At 41.1% G+C, this 22,479-nt stretch overlaps 1 protein-coding gene across 1 annotated transcript in view; it reads left to right on the forward strand.

Moving 5' to 3' along the window:
• COL4A6 (collagen type IV alpha 6 chain) overlaps positions 1–22,479 on the forward strand; it is a 109,385-nt gene that overhangs the window by 77,320 nt on the left and 9,586 nt on the right. Inside the window, exons 8-34 of the mRNA XM_041396640.1 lie at positions 328–363; positions 803–865; positions 1,496–1,531; positions 1,667–1,708; positions 2,547–2,639; positions 3,669–3,722; positions 5,147–5,206; positions 5,675–5,719; positions 6,280–6,333; positions 7,634–7,703; positions 8,431–8,541; positions 9,351–9,500; positions 10,852–10,956; positions 11,805–11,965; positions 12,912–13,091; positions 13,666–13,849; positions 15,701–15,772; positions 16,171–16,278; positions 17,015–17,236; positions 17,474–17,635; positions 18,604–18,612; positions 19,578–19,748; positions 20,396–20,539; positions 20,770–20,895; positions 21,209–21,390; positions 21,662–21,725; positions 22,204–22,278. Of these exons, the coding sequence (XP_041252574.1) occupies positions 328–363; positions 803–865; positions 1,496–1,531; positions 1,667–1,708; positions 2,547–2,639; positions 3,669–3,722; positions 5,147–5,206; positions 5,675–5,719; positions 6,280–6,333; positions 7,634–7,703; positions 8,431–8,541; positions 9,351–9,500; positions 10,852–10,956; positions 11,805–11,965; positions 12,912–13,091; positions 13,666–13,849; positions 15,701–15,772; positions 16,171–16,278; positions 17,015–17,236; positions 17,474–17,635; positions 18,604–18,612; positions 19,578–19,748; positions 20,396–20,539; positions 20,770–20,895; positions 21,209–21,390; positions 21,662–21,725; positions 22,204–22,278 (2,779 nt within the window). The remainder of the gene's footprint in view (positions 1–327; positions 364–802; positions 866–1,495; positions 1,532–1,666; positions 1,709–2,546; positions 2,640–3,668; positions 3,723–5,146; positions 5,207–5,674; positions 5,720–6,279; positions 6,334–7,633; positions 7,704–8,430; positions 8,542–9,350; positions 9,501–10,851; positions 10,957–11,804; positions 11,966–12,911; positions 13,092–13,665; positions 13,850–15,700; positions 15,773–16,170; positions 16,279–17,014; positions 17,237–17,473; positions 17,636–18,603; positions 18,613–19,577; positions 19,749–20,395; positions 20,540–20,769; positions 20,896–21,208; positions 21,391–21,661; positions 21,726–22,203; positions 22,279–22,479) is intronic.

Consider the following 22,479-nt stretch of genomic DNA (forward strand, 5'->3'; position numbering starts at 1 on the left):
TTATTATTATGATGATGTGCTTTTGCATATTTTATAGCAGTCATATAATAAGAGTTTTTGTAGTGTATTTTAAGTGGTTTTGTAATTAATATTTTTAATGTCACTTTATTTTCTCTTGTTACACATAAATAAAATGGTTACAATTTCTCTAGAGGTGTCCATTACCCAATTCAAATATAGAAGCATAGATTTCAAGATATTTTCCTATTTATACTTGATCTAATATTAACTAACATCAAATATTTATATTTATGTAAAGCTTGGTGTTCCTTACAGTTTTCTGCAATAATGTTGTGTAATTTTTATGTATGCATTTATGATTTTTAGGGTGAAAATGGTCTTCCTGGCCTGGATGGAGTTCCTGTAAGTTGTTTAATGTGGGGCATAATGATTTTAAACAGTATTAAGTAGGTACATTTTCAGGTATTGATTCTCAAGGACCCTATTCAAATTAGTGGGAAGTGTATTTACATGTGTGATACCAGTAGTGTAATAATTCTAGATTTATAAGGGTATGAGTGGGTCCAGGTGATGGTAGAGGAAGTCCAATTTTTCCTGTTACCTATCTCCTTATTCCTTTTTCAAATCAAACTCCCTTCTACCACTGAACTTTGTAACTTTGATTTTCAAAGTACATCTGATCATATGAAATCAATTTTTAAATTTATTTTTAATTTAAAAATGTTTAAATTGGCTTACTTAACTAGGGGATATTACTTTATGTTTCCTGAGGCTCACTTTGGATGGGGTTAGATGAGGTAAATTTTACACATCCTCTATTTGTCTTCTGTTATTTTTATAGGGCCCAAAAGGTTTTCCAGGTCCAGTAGGTCCTGCAGGCCCTCTAGGATTACCAGGTTTGCAGGTAAGAGACCTCAGCCGTTGCACTTGTTGATAGAACAGTTCCAGCTGTTGGCAGTTTTCCTTCCCCTTGTCTCTGTTTGTGTCATGGCAATGAGCAAGAGTGCCTGTGCATCTGAAAACACTGAGCACAGCTGACTTCCAGCATAGGGTGCTCAGTTTTGAGTAGTTTAATGTGATCACAAGAGCAAAGGCTCCTCTCTGGGCATCCAGAGCAGCACACGAGGCTCCAGCAGAGCTCTGCAGGGCTCTCTGCAAACACAAACACCTTGTTGCACTGCTCTGAGCACTGCCTCATCCCAGGGCTGGGGGAATGGGCTGACCTCTGGTGCTTGGAGCCTTTGTTGCCATGAGATGTGTTAGAGCTGCTTTTGCAAGATCCTACAAGAGAATTTCTGTTGGGCACAGGTAAAACCAAACTACATTTTTGTTGGGTTTAAGTTGAAGTTTTCTCTTAATTAACCATGTTGCCAAAGAGCTGTGCTGTTAGAGATGTGATGACTTGAGAGCATGTGTGTTGCTTTTGCTTTGAAGGCAAGAAACTTCAGGTCCCAGTGCAGATCCAGCATTACTCCAATTGTTTGCATCCTAATTAAGTCAGAAGGAATAAAATCTTGATCTTGTTTACATTTAGGGTCCAGTGGGTCCCCCTGGGCCACCAGGTCCAAAAGTAAGTAGCTACCTTTCCTGTTTTCTTTTTACACCTAATTTTTGGGGTTTAACAGCGCTGTGGGCTTAGATAATAGGGGTGTTGTTGTTGCCATTGTTTTATTATTCATTCATCCATGGTTATTTTCTCTCCTAGGGTAACATGGGATTAGGCTTTCAAGGAGAGAAAGGAGAAAAGGTAAGTGAAACTTGTTTTATTATGGAAAGAGCATGAAATAGTGCTCCAGAGTTCCATCACAGCTTGGTCCTCTAGAAAGTGGCTAGATTCTAGCATTTTCTTCTTTTTCTCTTCTTCTCTTGGACTGACTGGTAGTTCAAATACTAAAGAATCTTGCTGCTTCTTTATTTATTGGTACACTAAAAAGGATGGGAGCCTTTTCTGAGTGAAGAAGGGGAAATCTCAAGTCAGTGCAGTATTTTTGTGGTTATCAAGACCTGAGGTCTTGATCTTTTGAATCTCCACTTCTCAATTTCTTTGGACCATCAACTGTTGTATTGAGTTATTCCAATGCCTTCATTCTTCCTGGCTTTCCTTACATTCTTTGAGTCAACTGGTGTGTAATTTATAGTCTCACTATCCTAAATGGGCGTCTTGTAGTCAGAATTTACACAGGCAAAATGGGGCTTCTTCAAGGTCTCAATCTGGGACTTCATTCTGCTGATGTTGAAATTGGTTCTCTACCTTCCACAATTCTAATTGTTCGTTCTCTTCTTTTTTTTTATTTCTCCCCAAAGTTTTTCTGCAATGTTTTCCTACTGGTTCAGTAGCTGAGGCGTATTTTTTTCCCTTGGCATGTTTTAAATCCACAAGGCTTTGGAAACAGATGCATTTTGTTCATCCTGATTTTCCATCTGATCTTTTGATTCCCATGACTAAAGTCCCATGCTAGCATTCAGGCACACAGATTTATATACATGAGATATAATTGAAGTGGTTTTTCTTCTAATTTGTAGGCCATTTCCATAGAAAATCAAACATGGTCTGCTACGTTAATATCTTCCTTTTTTGTTTACAGGGTGATGTGGGGCTGCCTGGACCTCCAGGTCCCCCACCATCCACTGGAATACTGGAATTCATGGGATTTCCAAAGGGGAAGCAAGGAGAAAAGGTCTGTAAATTCAGTTTACAAACCCTCTCCCTCTCCATGCTCTTTCATTCAAGAATGAACAAAATTACTAAACAAAAGTTTAGCTGTTGTAAAAAATATGAAAGCTGTTATAAAAAATATGAAAGCTGTTATATTTCCAAATCAAAATAATTTTCTGTGCCAGTATATTCTGTCAAATGGTTATTGAATAAAAATATTCATAGCTCAGAGCATTGTGGACCACTAGAGAATACACACCTCTCAGAAGAAATCTGGAAGCTATTTAATGTTTTTCGTCATTAATACTAAAAATAAGTGAACTGTAGTTTGTTTTTGTTGAACTTGTGAAATTGTGTCAGCTGGAGCAAAAAAGTCAATTTAGAAAAATAAATGGAAGCTCCAGCTCTTTTGCTTTAGTGCACACTACTCTGAAATAATCAGATTTTTTCACCTTTGCATTGGTTACTGAGACTGAATTTAGGTCATCAGTGTTTTTATAAAAGCTGTGTGGTCCTTCAGTTAAAGATTCTCTAAACACTTGAAATTGAGCCATACTGAGTTAATCTGAGACTTATACAGGCTGGTTTGGGAGCCCAGCCTGAGCTTGCCTGAACCCCTGTATAAAGTCATGAGAGAGATTGTTGTACTTGCTCAATTTACGTTAGTGTGAGCTGAGGCTCAGACAAACCCCATTCCTTTGGGCTCGCTCTGGAGTTTGGAAGCAGAGTTGTGAAAACATTGCTGTCCATCATGTGCTGTTTTGCTGCTCTCACAAGGCACTGTGCATGCTGCAGTTTCCCAGCTGGTGCTATGAAATGTCCCTGGGGTGGCCTGTAGCAGCTGTGGGCAGCAGAGCAGCAGTGGCCAGGGAAGTGCCCAGTCTGTGCTGAGACCTCTGATGCAGCACATGGTGACACAAACCCAGGCCCCTCGCTGGCAAACAGAGGACACAGCTTTGCTTTAGGTGTCAGGAGCGCGGAGGGCGGACAGGGAAGGTCTTGCTTTCACAGACACAGGGATTTATTGTGTTTGTCTCTTGCCCCTTGCCAGGGAGAGCCAGGTCCTCAAGGATTCCCCGGAGACCAAGGATTGCCTGGCATCCCGGTAAGGACAGAAGAGTGTTTTTAACACCTGCCCAATAAGGCTTAGGTGGTTCAGCAAACTCTGAATAGCTCACAAGGCCTCTACAGGAGTTTCTAGGCACCAGAGAACTTTGAAAATCTGATAAAAATGTTCACAAGACACTTAGAAGAGTGCAACTGTAATCTGATAGTTTTTTGTCGTGTAGGTACAAAGAATATAATGCCGTCCTGCTACAGACTTGCAAAGCTGCCCAGATTTCAGTATCTGCAGCCTGCTGTTTGCAGACCTGCTCAGAGCTCTGCCCGTGGCATGGCCACTTGATGGCAGTGTTCCTTGTCCCACAGACATTTTTAAAAATCCTATTTTGTCCCCTTTTATTATATCTAAATATATATTTTGTATTGTTATTATATATTGTTTTTATTTTTACTATTGTTATTTTACTTTAAAGCTGTAAAGCACATGCAGATCTTTCTTTCTATCCATATACACCCAGTTAAAATGAGCTGTTTGATATTAGTGCTAATCAACTCAGCATGGTGTTGCATCTTCTCTATATGAATTAAGAAAAACAATTTATCCCTGAATTCCAGAAAGCTATTTCCCAGCTTAAAACATTTTGTAAACAGAGGCTGTTTCAATAAGTTTAGGGAATAAATATTTTTGGGAACTTCTGACTAATAAGATAAATTGTTTGCCAGTTTCTTCAGTGTACAGATGTTCTTAGGAAAAATACGTGCAAGAAAAACCTGTACATGAAGCACAGTTTGTTATTAGCCTTTCTGGACCTGTTCCATGCTTAGCTTTATGCATCACAAGAGAGCCACTGAGGCTGGTGAAATTGAACATATGTACAAACTTAACCACAACTGTAAGATATTTTAAGATCGAAGCCTGGAAATTGCTTAACTACTGTAACTCTTGCTGAAATTAAATCCTGGTGTTCTATCTCTGGATTTGATACTTCTTGCTGACTGGGAAAGCCACCAAACATTTCCATATGTTGAGCATGAAAATGTTAGTTTTGTGTCATTCATGGGCTTTGGAAGGGAAAATCATGCTCTGAGCATTCCCTTGAGCCGCTGCTGTTAAGAAACGAGACTTGAAAGAATTTCTCAATGTAGAATAGAATACAGAGTAGCATTGGCAGATCTTTGCTGTCTGTAACATGGGGTCACTTGCAGTTGCTACTGAAATATATGCCATGGTTTAAATGGATGGGAGTCTTGGGGAATAAAGCAGGTACTGTACTGTACATACTGCCAAGTCTGATTGATAGGAGCTTTTCTTTCTGGGACAAAGTAGTCCCAGCAGAAACAGTCAGCTCCCTTTGTCTCACTATTGTATATTTGTGTAAATAAATTGGTTTGTGTTCCCTTTACTTAGGGATGTGCTGTTCAATTCCAAACAGATCACAGAGATTTAATGTTGACATTTTTTCTCAGGGCTTTGGAGGTGTTGGAGAAAAAGGAGAAAAAGGTGTGCCTGGCTTACCAGGTGGCAGGGTAGGTAACTTCACCAAGTCTTTAAATGCCTGTTCTCAAAGACGTGAAGTGGACCTTTCATCAACAGACTCATTCCCTGCCGTGATGTTCTCCTATGCAACAGGAAGACCAAGACATTCTGTTCTGTGTGTGCAGAATAAACTGTCTGATAGAAAATCTTCACCACACTAAAATTTATTGGTTTTGTGATTACAAAGTAACACCTAAGTTCCAAGTAAGTTGAGACACCATGACTTCCTTAACTTGAACTGCCAATTAGAAAAACAGTAGTTAAATTACATAAGCCTGCTTTTATCAGTTATTTTGTTAAATTCTTTACATTGTTATTGTTAATAATTGAGAGATAAGAAAGGCAGTGGTAGCTTCTCCTTTTGAAAATTTTAACTTCTAATTCTTTGATGAGGTGATGTTTGAAGCCTGATCAAGCTAGGGTGAAGCCTCTAAAAGTTAATATCTTTGCTGTTCTAGGGTTTTTTGGGACTGGATGGATCTGAAGGAATTCCAGGGAGAAAGGTGAAATTTCTTCTATTTTTTGCTGTTCTTAAGAGTTATAGAAGCCCTCTAACTGCTTAAGATTTACAAACTTCCTTATTGTGTCTTCAAGTTCTCTGATGGATGAATATACCTGTCTTATTGAAATAGTTAAGCTAAGTAGAAAGTACAAAGTCAGTAGATCCTACATCTCCCAGTGTTTTGGTGCCAATAATTTTTTAGAAGGGGAAAACAGTGGGGGGAAAAATGTGTGGGACAAGGAAAAGAACGTTTTAGACTCTTCATTTTGCAAGCAGTTCTGTGAGAGCTCCTAGGTGTTCTTCTGACTTGCACACCTTCAGCCTGCTCACAAGTTCTCACCATCTTCACAGCACAAGGAGGCCTGAAGGAGCTCTGGTATTTTGTGAGTGCTGAGAAATTGATGCCGTCAGTTTTCTCTGCCTTTAATTCTTCTTCAAATGCTTGGTGGGACAAAGAATTTGGTTTGTGATTTGAGTCCGGGCTCTGCAGGTGTCTCAGCTGAAAAATAATGCCACTTACTGTCTCACTGTGTATCATTGTTCGCTTATGGCATTTTGCAGGGCCATCCAGGTGTTCCAGGCTATCCAGGACTGGATGGAGTCGAAGGCATGAAGGTAACTTCTCACTAAAGCATTGTTTTTTAAGAGGTATTTGCATGAATAAATAACTATCATTGCTCCAATCAAACCTCCTGTTTGCCCTTATTTTAATGTCATTTTCAGTATGTTTCAGTTCCTCATTCACTTTATTGTTAAGGACAAAAATGAGTTGTTGCTGAGCCATGAACACTCAGGTATTTTAATAATTTTTTCAATGTTAATCATTGAACCTCATCACTTAGAATTCTAGGTGTAGCCTTTCTGGTCTCCTTTATCCTTACAGCAGTGCCATATTTATTGGACTGTTGAGGCAAGATTAGGTGGAAGTAAGTCGATGTTAAGATAGTTGCCAAGGCTATCTGAAGTCTTGGATCACAGATCTGCAAGTATGGACAAGCCTTGAGAACGTGTTCAATTTCTTGTACTAAATACAGGTGATGCATAGCAGACATTTTATGGGTATCTTACAATTTGGGCAGTCAGAGAGCTTGAAACTGCGTGGAAAATGATTAGCTAGTAGTTTGCTGTGAAAACACTGATCTGCCAGCAAGATTGCAGACTTGTAAAATGCAAGTATTGAAGGGATGTTTTGTGCAGAGTACATGGAAGGAGTAGTATTAGATGTTTCTGTACAGAGAAATATTACTGGAAGAAGCAATGAAGTGTGCACTGCCTTGGCTCACTGCTTGGTGTTTATATGATAAATATGATGACAATTTGGACGACAGTCAAATTTTGTGCTTGTGATTTCAAATAGGATACTCTTTGAGAGTGTCAGTGAGAGGAAGGAATGACACTGCAGTTTGTCACAACTTGCCTGTTCTACCTGGATGATCTTATGAAGCAATCAGTTTTTCTGTAAGCTTCTATTATTGAAATTCAGTATAGCAAGACAACAGATAGCTGCAGTGATGATAGCTTTCAAAAATGAGATAGCTCATAGCAGCTTTCACCACAAAGTGAACAGATATTATCTACCTGATATTGGTCAGTGTGCTGACATAACTGCTCTCCAGTACATGTTGTATATACGTCTGTGCTTCCTACTGAGGTAATTGGAGACATTCAGAGGATGGCTGGACAGAAGCAGCCATCTTATCTGAAGCAGCCATCAGTTTCATCAGACAGGAACGATGTAAGTCATGACAGCAGATGATTATGAATAGCAGAACAAAGTGAATTCCTCAGCAAGACAAAGAATGATAGTTACTCAGTGAATGGCTGCAGACGTTGGTACCATAATAGTCTGCTTCCTGACAAGCAGCCTCCTCTCCATCACCCATCTGAGTGTGGTACCAATCTGTTTTCTTTACAGGGTGAATTAGGTGACATTGGTCCCCCCGGTCCGCCTGTCGTTATTGACAGGGAAGGTGTAGTCATTTCAGGTACAAATTTCTATTTCTTTTGGAACTCATTTAAAGCACTTTTTCTGATCCAACTTTCTTTCTTACTGTATTTTAACACTTTCCCACTTTGTATATTGGGTCTAATCCCAATCTCATCCTTTGTTATTTTTTATTTCTGTATTGTTTGGCTACACATATATTTAGTTCTTTGTCTATAACTTCAGAATTTAAAGAAAGCCATTCAAATGATGTGTCTCAAGGCAGAATGAAATGTCTTGCCTGGGAGACAGACTGTGTGTGAGCACAGGCAAGTGCTGTGTCTGCTCTGTAGGCCCACTTCATCTGTCTCCAGTGTACTAAGGAGAAATGGCTTCCTGGTGCTGCATGGTAAAGGGTGCTCTAAATGTCATTCTGCTGCTATTTGTTGTCCAATGAGGTAAGAATATTGTTGAGGAAAATTAGCTTAATTAATGCCACAGCTGATTGAGGCCTGCATGGGAACAGTCTCTGAAGCCATAAAGGTAAGGGGACAAATTGCTTGGTCTCTCCTATTCTTTCTCCTTCAGTCAAGTTTGAAACAACTTCTGTAAGAGCTCAGGAGGATTTTTTTCCCAATATTATTAACTTTGACTAACAGACTTCCTGCTCACAGCTTGTCAGCCTTTGCTGTCTGAGAGATCAGTGGCCACTACAGTAATTGACTGCACAGTATTTCAGCAGAAATTCTGATGAGATTTTCTGCCTTGTTTTCCTCTTTCTCTAACAGGTGCCCCAGGTGACCCTGGAAACCCAGGACTACCTGGTCCTCCAGGAGATGAAGGGATTGTTGGTTTACCAGGCCTTCCAGGGGCTCCAGGGTTTCCAGGCCTGGAGAGAGGTAAAGCAGCTGGGACAGTGCTCTTGGCAGGCTGTTTGCTCTGGGTTTTGTGGAGGAGTTTCTTGGTAGTGGCCTGGATATGGTGGAGATATTGGAACAAGCCTCTCCCTGCTCCTTCAGCTGGCTGATTTGCTGGCTGCTGTATGAGAAATAGGGGGCAGGGATGGCACATAGGGAAGCCAATTGTGTTGACTTGCATGGGAGCAGAATTCGTGCCACAATTACTACAGCCCAGTCTTCACATGTGAATATTTGGTGTGGCAGTGTACACAGGAGGCTGTGGTTTGATTTCCATTTTGAATGTGCTGATTGGAAGAACTTTTCCTACCTTTTAAATTATAATGAATGTATTTGAAATTTTTTAATCACTCTTTGTATTTGCAATAAAGAGCTAACAGATTGGCTTCATAAACTGGGTGTGCAACCCATTTGTCCCATCCAAGGTCTCACTGAAAAGTTTTTGTTTCACTTGAATGTCATCTGGGAAATTCTGGCCTGCAGTAATCTTTTCAGAGATTTGGAACTGCGAAGAAAATCAGAAAATAAACCCCCATCAATGCTACATAGTTAATTGTCTGATTGCTCATAGGGACTTAAACAGTGCTGTGAAGTATTTTGGGTCACCAAAGGAGTGCGTAAACGGGAGCCAGTTGGTCCCTCCAATTAGTACTTTTTCCTTGGTGTAAAATTATGAATTGGTCTGTCCTAACATGATTGCAGTTCAGAGTACAATGGTAATTATCTTAACATTAAAAATACTTCAATGTGTTTGCTGCTGGTGGGCTGCTCATTGTGTCATTGTTGTCTAGATGGAATGGGCCCTGGAGGGTCTCCAGGTGTTCCAGGAGTGAAGGGTGAAGCTGGAGAACCAGGAAGAGCAACAATTGGAATACCAGGCCCTCCTGGCAGAGGTGGTTTGCCAGGTCTGCCAGGAGCACCAGGATTGCCTGGTACACCACGTATGTAGAAGCTTTACATCTATTTTTGTATTAGGTTCAGACTGAAATAGGATAAATAATCATTTATATATTTAGTTCTTTGCCAGCAAGGATTATTCATCTGTAAATTGTAAATGTTTGACTGACACCTCATTGTGATTGTAGCTCACAAACTTATACTTATGAGTTGACACTCCTATAAAGTAGGACAATAGACCTAATTATTGTTGAACGTGGTAGCCTGAGAGACTGAAGCATGAAGTTGTGTAGACACAATTTATGACACCAAGGGCTTTGAAGGTCTAGGCTAGTCTCTGTTTGGCTTAGGTAAAGAATAGACCTTGACCCTTATGACCACCTGAGGTAAATGTCTGTCTTGTGAGCAGGTAGTTTGAGTGCCAGGAGTCAGAGAGGATGCCTGAAGATACGGTTTCCAGACCTAAGGAAATATGATTTTGTTTTTACATGTTTATTTGCATGGATGTCTGTATTAAATTAGTTGTGCATTGTTTTGTTTTCCTCAGAAACTGAGTATTACAGGATCAAGGTTGAGTTAAAAAACTGTTTTACCATCCTGCCTTAAGCTGGTTTTTTTTTTGAGAGCCAACCCTTCAGAACAGGGGACACTCCAGTAATGGAGCCAGTGAGCATGGTCTGATAAACTGGTTTTCTGTGGAGAAGAAATAAGTGTTCTCTTAACTTTTTGCTAGTCAAATGTGGCTCACTTTTCTGCAGAGTCTGTAAAGTTCCTGTGGCTGTGTTTAGCTGATGGCTGCAGTTTGTCTCCATGGAGCATCAGACTCTGCTGGTCAGCACTCCATCTTACTGTTGTCACGGAGGGGAGGGGTTGGCAGACAGTGTAATTTCAGATTATGTTTGATTGCTTTCTGCTGCTGTTTCCATCAGCTTATGTTTCATTCCATTCAGCATATAAAGAGATGTACACAACAATCCTGCGGTCATGAAGTGAGGGACAGGGAAAGTCCCCTTAACCCTTTTGCCCTTTAGTGTCTTTCCTGAGCTGCAACCACTGAATGAAAGTGATTTGCCATTCTTTACTCTACCTGTCCACAGTTTGGTGAGTTATTTGGTCAGCTGGTAAATCTGTGAAAAAGTGCAGTAGCAGAGTAGAGGAATGAAACTGTTGGATCCACACTGTGAGAATTTTGCTTTTCTGTATGAAGAGCTAGAAGCAAATGTGGCAGAGAGCTGCAGAACTACTATGGGTGGTACCAACCAAGATCCATCTCCTTGTGTTATGTCCACAGTTGCAGTTTTGTCTGGTGCCAGTTGCATCACTGATTTTGTTAGTCAGTAATGAGCTGGAGATCAGCCTTCTCATGGCTTTTCCTTGCCTTCTTTCTGCATATAGGCCCTTCATTCTCCCCAGGGATAATCCTGAGTGGAAGGACTGGGGCCCCGGGGGAGCCTGGGCAAAGAGGGCTGCCAGGAGCTTTGGGTCCAAAGGGCTACAAAGGTAATTGACTCTTGTTTTGAGAGAGCTTTTCAGCTGTCATTGAAAGATGTTTACATGTGGTTAATATCCTAAGGGATGAGTTGTAAGTGTCTTTATGACAAATCACGGGAGGGGTTGAAGGAGCCAACAGCCTTTGCAATTTAGAGAGAGTTGTGCCCAGCACTGTTAGTAAAATCCTATTTCTTCTTATTCTTCTCAGGCAAATAAGCTGATAAACATATATACACAGAAAATTGCCTAAGTAAGTTATATTTTAAAGCCATGAGACTTAGAAATAAAATCTTATTCACTGCTTTTTACAATAGAGGCTGTAAATGACAGAAAAACTTAATTTTATTCTCCTCTGTGCTAAAAGTCTTGAGAATTTGGGTCTTAGCATGTGACAGAACCAGCATCAAAAGCCATGATGACACAGATATCACTGTGCTTGGTGATTGTTTGGGTCCATGACCAGTAACAATTCAGGGGGTCATTGTAACCTACTGTCAGGGGGAGTATGGATTTGTTTTCTCTGATAACTATCTCTCAAAAAATGCACAAGACCTCCCTAAATCTCCCCTAAACCCACCTGTTTAGAAAAGTTTAATCCCTTGGGAAGAGCTCTAGAAGTGCTGAGGTTCATGCCACACATGGTTATTTGGTGATGGGCATTGCATGGAAATTAAACTGGAGAAAACCTGGGCTCCACTTGCTTGGCACTCACATCACCTGAGCAGAGGAGGCATCAAATCAAATCATATGAGAATGGCTTTGTCTTAATTGAATAAAATGCTGCTTTTGGAGCTCTTGCAACTGAAAAGGGTCTTTATCCGTATGAAACTCATTTTGGAGTGTTGACTATTTTCCAGGAGAGGCAGGTGATTGTGCTTGTGATGGAGGAATTACAAGAGCTGGTCTAAAAGGCATCTCAGGTCCGCCAGGTCCATCAGGAATCCCTGGTGTTCCTGGTGCCAAGGGCACCGGTGGGGACCCAGGCTCTGTGGGAGCACCAGGACTGCGAGGCCCTCCGGTAAGGCAGCAGGAGTTTGTGCTGGTTATTCGGAATTGTGGCCACGTGTGATTGCTGGTCTTGAATGTAATGAAAGAACAGTTTTTTTCATAGTTGCTTCTATTTGTTTGGATTTTTAAAAAAAAAAGGCAACCGAGAAACTGATCTGTGTAAAGAAACTGAAAGTAGAGATACTATCAGCTGTAAAAATGGGAGAACAAATGGTTCTTAAATTCTGGGAACTGCACATTCATCAGTCAAGGGAAAAGCAGTAAGAATTATTCATCCCAGGACTTCTTGGAAGTAGACATACATTTATTAGACCCAGGGCTCTTCCTAACTGAGGGCTGGCTGGGGAAGCCAGTACATGTGCATGGAGAGAAGATCTGAAAAATCAAACAGGGAGATCTTTCCACACCATTGCTCGTAGCTATAAAAACTGTGCACCACAGATGGAGTCTGCTTCCTAGCTGCTGTATGCTAAATACATGAATGAGAGTTGAGCTCTGGTTTTTATCAAACAGCAACCATAACAAATAGGATTTTCCAAAGTGCTGAGCATTGCTCATTGCAAGTATTTACTTTTGAAAATTTGTAGTCCATAAGGATACAAGTCATTTGTCTTCAGAGGATCTTTATCAGTGTCAGTAAGTGCAGCACACCAAGCAATAGGGAAGAAGATTCATTACCTGGGTCTCATCATATCATGAGTGATGTAATGTTCCCAGATGCCATGCAAGATTGCTGTCACTGTTACCAAGGTTTGGCTTGCTACTGTGGAGCTGTAGTGACAGTAGAAACAGCTGAAAACAAACAAACCCCTTTCCCCTCCCAAGTTAATGTATACAATAGGAAACTCTCTGGACATTCTTTCTGATCTGGTCATTGTGTCCTGTCCTTGTATGACATTTTTAAGAAGCAAAGCCTTTTCTCTGCACGTTCCTTTTCTTTATCTATTGGTCTGTAGGCTTCAGCTGGTCAGCAAGGACTTCCAGGCCTTAAGGGAGAAAAAGGGGACCCATTCTATGCAACAGTCAAAGGTGCTCGTGGGGACCGCGGTGTGACAGCACCCAGAGGACCTTCAGGCATCCCAGGAACTCCGGGCAGGGATGGACTTCCAGGCTTGCCAGGCCCACCAGGCCCTCCAGTAAGTTCAGAGTAACTTAGCAGCAGTGCTTCAGAACTGGAATAAGGAGCAGAGCAAGCAGCCAGGCCTGGCAAACTGGTCCTGATTAGCCCTGTGGTAAATCTTCAAATACATAAAAACAGTCCCTGAGCACAAATTTGTCTTGGTCAGGATTAATAATTGGCATTCCTAATGCCTCTATCAAAAGATAAACTTCAGTAGACCCTAATGCTGTTCTATGTTGAGTCCTAAAAGACAAAAGACATTGTAGGCATAATTATGAGTGAAATCTTGAAATAAAAGAAAAATCACACCAGAATCTTAGAAATTAAAAAGAAAGTAAATGTCTTTCAGAATCTGTAGTGTTTGCATTTTGGCAAATACAACAGAAAATATTCTTTGTAATAGTCACCAAGTTTTGCTGAATTTTAAAATAAAGATGGATAATTTACAGTGGTTTCTATATATCTTTTCAGGCTCACCTGAACCTTGCACAGAACCAACCAAACCCTTACACACTTTTTAAAATGATAGTTGTGGATATTCTTTCTGCATCCCTTTGATTTTCACCTGTAATTGTCTTTGCTGTGCACAGGGCGATGGAGGGCTGGGTTTCCCAGGTGAAAAGGGTCTGCCAGGACTACCTGGCTCCAAGGGCCATCGAGGAGAACCTGGCTCTCCTGGCGTTGGATACCCAGGCCCTAGTGGAGTTCGTGGACCACCAGGTGACAGTGGAATAGATGGGTTGCCAGGACAAGCAGGTCTTCCAGGCTCTCCAGGTAGGTATTGCTGGGTCTGCTCTTACTTTGAAAAGGGTGCAAGTGAAATGGTACTCAATTTACTGCTGTGCCTGTGGCCAGGCCAGAAGATTGCATTAGGCTAAACACTGCTCTTCAAATTAATGGAAACTTGTTTGTGGGCTCACCAGGCCTCACACAGCAGTCACAGATTTTTCAAGTGTTCATGTTCAGGAGGACACAGATAATAAGCAATAAATACTCAAGCAGTGCTGAAATATTAAGAGTATTGGATAGACCTACTCCCTGACTGTTGCTGGAGAGCCATTTTACACCAAAGGTAGTTAGGAAGAGTGATAAAATGAGGTTTTTGAAAACACCTAAATCATTGTCCAAATAAAAATAGTGATTCACTGATATCTGAGGTGTCTGATTCAGTTTTCAGAACTATTGCTATTATTGAAATAAGAGCTCCAGATTTTTTTTTAAAAAGAAAGGGTAATACATTGTATGAATGAACAGGTGATGATGAATAAGAGGTTGTCAAGACAGTCAGGTAGGGAGTTCAGTTAAGACTTGTGCAACCAGCTCTGGGCTCTGTTTGCTTCCTGAGGTACTACAGTTTGGCTCAGTTGTTATGTCATTATATGCTCCTAAAGCATACCATAATGACAAGTGATAAAGTAAGTAAATATGGGTTTGATAATACTTCATATATGGTGTTTTATGCTCATACTTAAAATGAGTTATATGGAAATTCATGTCTAAACATTTATGGAAAATGTTTTCATTACAAAATGACTGCAGAAAGCTGGTCCCAGTGTCTTGATTCCATGTCAACCATTTAAATATAGCTTAAGGTAAACAGTATTTTTTCTTTGTCACTGCTGATTTTCAGTGTATTTTACATGCTGTGTATGCTTGAGCTGCTAGGTTTGTAATTCTGTCTGTTTCAATAAAGCAGAGCCAGTAATGTATTTGCAGGCATAGATTCTGGCATAGATTCTGGACTGATAAAGTGATGCTCTGAGCTCATGCCCTTGGTGGCATGCTCTCAGACCCAGAGGGAGGTGAGAGCAAGGCCAGGGCAGCACCAGGAGGTTCCCAGATGTGCTGGGTGGGGATAGTACCTCACACCAGTGTCATGCTGCCTTGTTGTTATGGGAGGAGATGTCCATTGTATTGATGTAGCATTAATGTCCCCCAGGGATAGTCTGCATCAGCTTTTTTTCCAATTCAAGTCACATACTAAATGCTAAAAGCTTTACTAATGTACTAGTTGTGACAGCTTACATGTTTGTTCAGTAAATTTTCTCCTACAGAATCTGCTAAATTAAAGTTGCATTGTGAGATAAGTAAAATGCTCTGTACATGATGTGAACTCCATTTATTCTGCAGAGCACATCACAAGCCAGCTTATTATGAGTGCTACATGAAGCTTTGGGAACAATGAACAGTCCTTTGTGTAGGGGAGTATTTATAATCAGAATATGTGGGAAAGGGAGTAAGTCATTAGCCAGTTCAGTTTGCACCTCCATAGAGATGTGTAAGAAAACTTGTGAGTGCACCTTTCCTCCCATACTAGGAAATAATTTGCATACATTAAAATACGTAACATCCTTTGGTGTAGTAAATTTTATCTAATATTGAAGAAATGTGTGTGGGTAGAAGAAATAATCATTCCTTATTTGTCCAGATTGAAAGGCCTTACTGTGAAAATGGTAAAAAACATTTAAAGAGTCTGTGACTTTGTACTAGTTTGAAAGCAAACCAGTGAGAGGTCCCAAGCGAGAACTACAATTTAATAAGAAAATTAAGATAAAGGCAATAATGCAGTATCACTGGCTTAAACTGGCAGAGTCAGGCTACAACCTCAGTGTTTCTTTTTTGTAGGTGTCACCTTGCCCTGCATAGTTCCTGGAGCTTATGGGCCCCCAGGGACTCCCGGCTTTCCAGGACTGCCAGGTAGGGACACGAGATGATGTAATGCACTGACTGACTGCCAGACAGCACTTACTTGTCAAAGAACTTAATACCTCCCAATTAATCTTCTTCCAAGTGATAGTTATTCCAGAGGGCTAACTGGCAGAACAATGTCCTTTTTTTCCCCAGAGTGACTAGGCCTGAATCCCATGGAGGATCATATTAACCAATTTTTAGCCTCATGTAGCCTTGAACAATCTTCTGCTTCTTCTGTGTTTATGTAGGTCATGAACAGCCATAGCTTTGAGACTTTATTTAGCTTAAATTGTGTATCCAGCACCAGCTTTGCAGAAAAGATTTGATCCTGTTTTCCTGTGCTGTGTTTTTGTCTTCTGCTATTTGTTTGTTGATATTATTAATTAATCTATTTTTACCCTTAGGTCCCAAAGGCAGCAAAGGCTTTTCTGGCATTCCAGGCCAACCTGGGTTACATGGGTCTAAAGGACAGCCAGGGTCTCCAGGAATAATAGGCTTGCAAGGGGAACCTGGTAAGGGGGAAGTTGCTGGAGGTCTTCTTATTGTCTGATCAGTGTGTACAGTGCTTTATCAAAAGAGTTATCTGACCTTCCTGGCCACTTCTGCCTCACACATTCATAATGCTCCATTGAGTGTTCCATTGTGCTCCTTACAAATGCAAGCAAGTGATTGCAGCTTGGGAGAAAACAAAGGAAATATTCAGGATGTTTATCACCTGCCTGTAACACTGTATCACTGCTGGGAGGAAAGAGAACAGTCAAGAGTTTGTTTCTTGTCACGTACTTTGTTCCAGTTTAGGTTAGCCACTAATTTAGTGTAACATTTATTTTAAGCCCCCTGGTACTCTGGTTAAGGCACACTGTACACAGTATTTGGACTCATTTTAGCCATAGGAATTTCTGATGGTTGTGTAAAGAAAGACCAAGAAGCAAACGTGGTGAGGGTTAGGAGTTTTGTCCTGTTGCTTGACCTACCATCTAGCAAAACCAAGCTTGGAATGCTTTATATAGCTGCAGCTACACACTTCTACAGTATTCTTTTATTGAAAAAAAAAAAGCCAACAACTTTCAACAAGCTGATCTTTCTATCATCAATTATTGTTTCTAATTCCGTACTGAAATATTTTGCAACTTTTCAAGCAACTTTTTCTCTAATGGAAAATTTTTAAATGTATATTTTATTTGAGATGCTATTGGAAGCAGTATTCTGTACTTCTGTTGAGTGACTTTTATGGATCTTCTCTTCAAGGCTTCCCTGGACCTCGAGGAGAGCAAGGCTCACAGGGACTTCCAGGACTAGATGGAGCAGATGGTTTGCCTGGGAAAATGGGTGCTCCAGGCTTAGCTGGAACAAAAGGAGCTTTTGGAGATGTATTTGGTGCTGAGAGTGGAACTGTGGGAGAGCGTGGCCGACCTGGACTTCCAGGTGATAAAGGGCTTACAGGTGATATTGGATTTCCAGGACCAAAAGGTAAGCACTGATATTGTTTGTATCTGGGAGTATCAAACTGTTTTTCTTCCAAATACCCTTCCTCTTTCCAATCACTTTAAGATAATGCAATTCCTCTGAGCTGCTCATAGGTGGTGATTTGCTGGTTTTCTATTAGAATCTAATGCAACTCAAAGGCTTTTATTAAAACTCACTTTTTGATTAAAAGTGTGAATTTTGCTTGATTTGTTCTGTAACCTCCCATCTCTCTGTTTCCAGGGCTGGATGGAAGACCAGGCCTCCTGGGTGTTAAAGGTGAACAGGGTAATCCAGGATACTCAGGAGTCCCTGGATTGCGGGGTCCTCCTGGCCCTGGAGGTCCTTTTGGCATTAAAGGAAAACCAGGACCTTTGGGTTCAGCTGGCCTTGCAGGAGCACCAGGTATGTGGTGTTTTCTAATGAAGACAAGTAGCTGAGCTGAGCTCTGTGCTGTTGAAGTGTGGGAGAGGTTTGGCATTGCTCAGAGTGAGCTCCTACCTCTGGTTAGGGCTAGCAGTGCAGAATTTGAGCCTTTTGACTCTGACTGCTGGGCAATTCCTGCTGGGAAATGTTACCCCAATACTGTAGGAAGTACAGCAGAAAGATAGAAGAAAGCATCTTAAATGTCATGATGTTTTTTATATCTTTGCTCTTACATGTTGGCTGCATCATTGACTAATCTTCATTTCCCATTTTCATGACAATTAATTCCTACTGTGTGTGGTTGCTTGAAATGTGATTTTGATTGAAAAACTTTTGACTTTCTCAGGACGAGCATTTGTCTTCTCTGTCTTTCTCTTTGCTGGAGCAGAAGAGAGCTTTATTTTCCTTCATTTCAGAGAAAAAAAAACCCCACCACTAGAGTATAGTGGTATCTTTAAAGCTGCACTGACTGAAGTGTTTCATAACAGTATATGAAAGACATGAGAACCAAGCAAAGAGAGACCTGGGCATTGGTAGATGATGGTCTGGGACATAAAAGTGCTCTTCTGACATGTAGAATGGCATGAAGCAACAAATGAATGAAAGCAGTAATATCACTAGACATGAAAATTATGGAGTTTTAAATTTTTTAAATTTTTAATATTAGCATTCCTTCTGTATCTCTGTTGTTTCACATTTATGGTCTGTATGCCATATTTGACTTTTCTTCATCTGTTTTTAAAAACCTCCCATTGCTAGGATGATAAACTCTAAATAACTAAGTTTTTTTGCAGCGGTTGTCTCCCTGAATCATTAATTTCTTTTGTAGCCTTGTTCTTTCTGTTTACATATTTTGTCTGTTTTTTCCTTCACCATGTTTCTATTCCATTTATCATCAACTCTCCATTTCTGATGTCACACTGTTTGGTTATGGGTTCTTCACATAGGCTGTCAAGGTGAGAAAATGCAGTGTAGCATAAAAGCTCATGGACTAACAACCCAGCTTTTAATGCTACAAGAATTGCATTGACCATAGGTGATACCTCTTATCATTGCTAATCAAAGCAGAAGGCAAGAACCATTGTAATGAGAATGCTCAGACAGCAACAAAGTCTCAAGCCTATAAGGAAATTATTAATATGCATGGATTTTAAGTGTGTTTGTTTTCTTTGTCTTCTTAAATAAGGCAGCTCTTTCATCTGCTTAAAAAAATGCTGGGTTGTCGCACAAAGCCCTGAGTGTAACAGAGGTCAAATATTGACTGCAACTGCAGCAAATGTAATTCTTCAGAAGCCACCTGAGTTTTCCTTCTCTTCATTCCTTTGGATCTGAGCATTCTGTTTTCAGTGGTTTGAGCCTTTGTTTAAAATTGTAAACCATTACAAAGCTTCAGCTAGAAACATTTAGAGGCAAAATAGTGCATATGGTATTGGTTTTGTGAGAGCACAATCAGCGTGTTCCTGTAGCGAGCAACTGGCTCTTGAGAAGCACAGCTCAACTCCCAAGGTGACAAAAGAGCTTGTGAAGATAAGCCTGTCTAGGTGATTGATCTCTGGTTCACCCAGATGATGGGGAAGGGAGCAGAAGCTGGCATTAGTGATGCTCCCCATTCTGTCTTGGCTGCCTTGATGGTGAAGGTAAGACTGTGCATTGCAGGTCAGTGTCTGGTGGTCAAAATAAGGGGTTTCACTCTCGCCAGTTGTGTAGTGATGTAGGCAGTAACCCTCCTTGTAGGTATTTTATTATTAGATGACTAATGCTTCTGCAGTTCTAAGCTTTATGCCTTCTAGTAGGCTGCATGTGCCATAAGGTCCATTTGTCATTAAAATCAGTGCTGTGTTTAAAGAGCTTGGGAAGCTGCCACAAAATGTCCTAGTTCTGTGCAATATCCTCACTTGAGTTCTTTCTTGTATTGATTCAGGACCTCCTGGAGTCAAAGGTGTGGCTGGGGATGTAGGACCACAAGGCCCTGCTGGTATGAAAGGCTTCCCTGGTCTTGATGGTGCTCCAGGATCTCCTGGGGAAAGAGGATTCTTAGGGCCACCTGGGCCCTTTGGTCAAGATGGACATCCAGGTTTCTCTGGGCCAAAAGGTAAGTGTTACAGTCCTGAGATTGCCGTGCCCACAAAAAAATAACCTTGCTGGTACTGATTTTAGGCCCGACTTGCTGGAAGGGAATGAATCCCCAGCTAGTGTTGGGATGCATTTGTTTTGCTGCTGAGTTACAAGTTATGGATTTAGTTATCAATTATGTTGCTAAGGAAATCTATCTTGAAGGTCGTAGGCTCTTGTGGACAAAGGATTGTGTAAATCAAAATAGACAAGAAAATTGAAGAAATGAACAGTGAATGAAATTTATAGAAAGGAGGGAGAGAATCAAGCACAAATCAAATGGGAAGTAAAAATTTACAAACTGTGTGATCTTTAAGCACCAGTCCAGTAGTTGGTTACCTGGAGAATAATACAAAGCAATAGAGCTGTGGAACTGCATGTTCTCTTGCAAATTGATTGTGTTTGATCTTCACTGGAAGCTCTCAAAGGTGAACTGAGAAGTGCTGGTTGAAAGTATTATGAGTGGAGACCTGTGACAGAAGTGACAGTGCTGTGCCTGTGCCATGTGCCTATTTTAGTACCCAGATTTGGGTGATTGGCCAGACCCAGGCAGCCTCTCCCTGCCCCAGGGTAGGTGTACCAGCAGACATTGATATTCCCTTTTTAATTCTCAACATTTCTGTGCAGGTGAGAGAGGCTCTTCTGGCCTGCTTGGTTTTCCTGGCATGCCAGGACTGCCTGGTGTCCCTGGAGTGAATGGGTTTAAAGGAGCTCCTGGCACAGCTGGAGGAAAAGGCAGTCCAGGAGTTGTGGGACTTCAAGGTCAAAAAGGTAAGAAACAGCTGAATGGCTTTTTGCTGTCTGCACAGAAGGACTTAGGAGGGAATTCTGAGATGTCTGTGTCTGGTATTATTCTTCTAGATATCGTAATCTTCTATTTTTCAATACTTTGGCCTGTTTACCAAAGAGTACTGATGAATATCCATCAGGAGACATGGAAGTTCTGTTTTTCTCTGCTAGATTATTTTACAAGAAGATTTCCTGACTTTTTATTTCTTCAGGTGACAGAGGTGATATAGGTCCACCAGGTCTTCCTGTTCTTGGGACTTTAGAACAGGCACTGCAAATCAAAGGAGACAAAGGAGATCCTGGATTAGCTGGACTTGGAGGATTCCCAGGACCTAGAGGTATTTCACAGCATTGCAGTTAGTTGCCAGTATCAGTTGTTCAGGATCTGGGTTTGTTATCAGTGGAGCATGGTCTGTCCTGTGGCAGTGCCTACAGTGTTACTGTTTTCTGTTCTGCCATTCCCATTCTAGCAAGACTTGCATATGGCAGTTCTGAATTTTGAGAAAACAGTTTTCCTTTGGAGTTCTGTTCTGTAGATCTAATGCCATCCCTTCTTCTTCTTTAGGGGAGTTTAGGGTAAGAGGTCAGCTGACTCAAATGAGCTGGATGTCTGTATTATTGAATGAAATTCCACTCTTCTGTATTATCCAGGTGATAAAGGAATCCCAGGAAGCCGTGGACAGCCTGGTCTCCCTGGTCCAGTTGGGTCACCAAGCAAAGAGAGAGGTCTCCATGGTGACCCAGGCTTCCCTGGTCCACCTGGACAACCTGGCCTGCCAGGACAGAAGGGTGCACACGGTATCATGGGATTTCCAGGAATGCCAGGAGAGAGGGTAAATACCTTCTTGAGTACCATCTTCTTCTCTGGGTGCTCTTTGGAAAACCCTGTGTTCTAATTGGTACTTCTGTAGCACAGCAGCAGAAGCTGGCAGGATTTTTCCTTACAAAACCTCCAGATTGTTTTTGTTTGGCTCATACCATTAAATGGCATTTTACATTGTATTTCTTCCTATACCTTTGTGTTCTGTTATTCCACATGACCCAAGCTTGGAACAGCAAGAAGAAAAAGCAAAGATTAATTGTGGTTGGGTTGGTTTCTTTCAGGGTTCAGATGGCACCACAGGAACACTTGGATTCCCAGGACCTGTTGGCCTTCCTGGTCCAAAGGGTAAAAAACCTTTCACAGTGTATATGGTATTTCATTATGCACAGTCCTAATGTTAATGACACGAAGGAATAAACAGTGTTCTGGAAGTGTCCATTGCTCTCCAGTGACTGGCTCCAAGTACATATCCCCTTGTAAGAGGCTTCATTCAGACAAGACCTTTACCAAGCCTAAATACTTTATGGTCCTCTGAAAGTTTGGCCACAGCACTGTGAAGCCTGTTGGTCAGTGCAAGAAGCCCCCTTTTCTCTCAGTTCTTCGTGTCAAAAGTGCAGGATGTTGTGGAATTACCTGTAAATGTCTGTCTTGTGCATTTGTATGAATGGATTTGCATCCATTGATGGTTATAAGAGTCAGGTGCATCATTTGCTATTGTCTTTTCACCATGAATTTGAAATATAGCAAGGTTTATTTTCTTAAACAAGCCCTGGAAACTGATGTCGATAGTCAATGGCAGAATGGCCTTTCCTTCCTTTTCCAGGTGAACAGGGAGAGTCTCTTGGTGTTCCTGGCATTGCTGGACCAAAAGGAGAGAGAGGAGACCCAGGGTTTCCAGGTAAAGTAGGCCTTGGTTGCTCACTTCAAGAATACAAAATTCTAGGGGCTAAAGAGGTTGGCATTGCCAAATGTGGATATTTTTGTAATCCTGAAAGTGAGATTTGAGGAGTCTGCAATCCAGGTGTGCACAAATCTGGATGATGATGAACACATCTGAGACCAGCCCAGTTCACTTCTTGAGGAGTGAACTTGCACTGGC

The sequence above is a fragment of the Onychostruthus taczanowskii genome, unplaced genomic scaffold, assembly GCF_017590055.1.
Source record: "Onychostruthus taczanowskii isolate IOZ18803 unplaced genomic scaffold, ASM1759005v1 scaffold13, whole genome shotgun sequence".
Taxonomy (NCBI): domain Eukaryota; kingdom Metazoa; phylum Chordata; class Aves; order Passeriformes; family Passeridae; genus Onychostruthus; species Onychostruthus taczanowskii.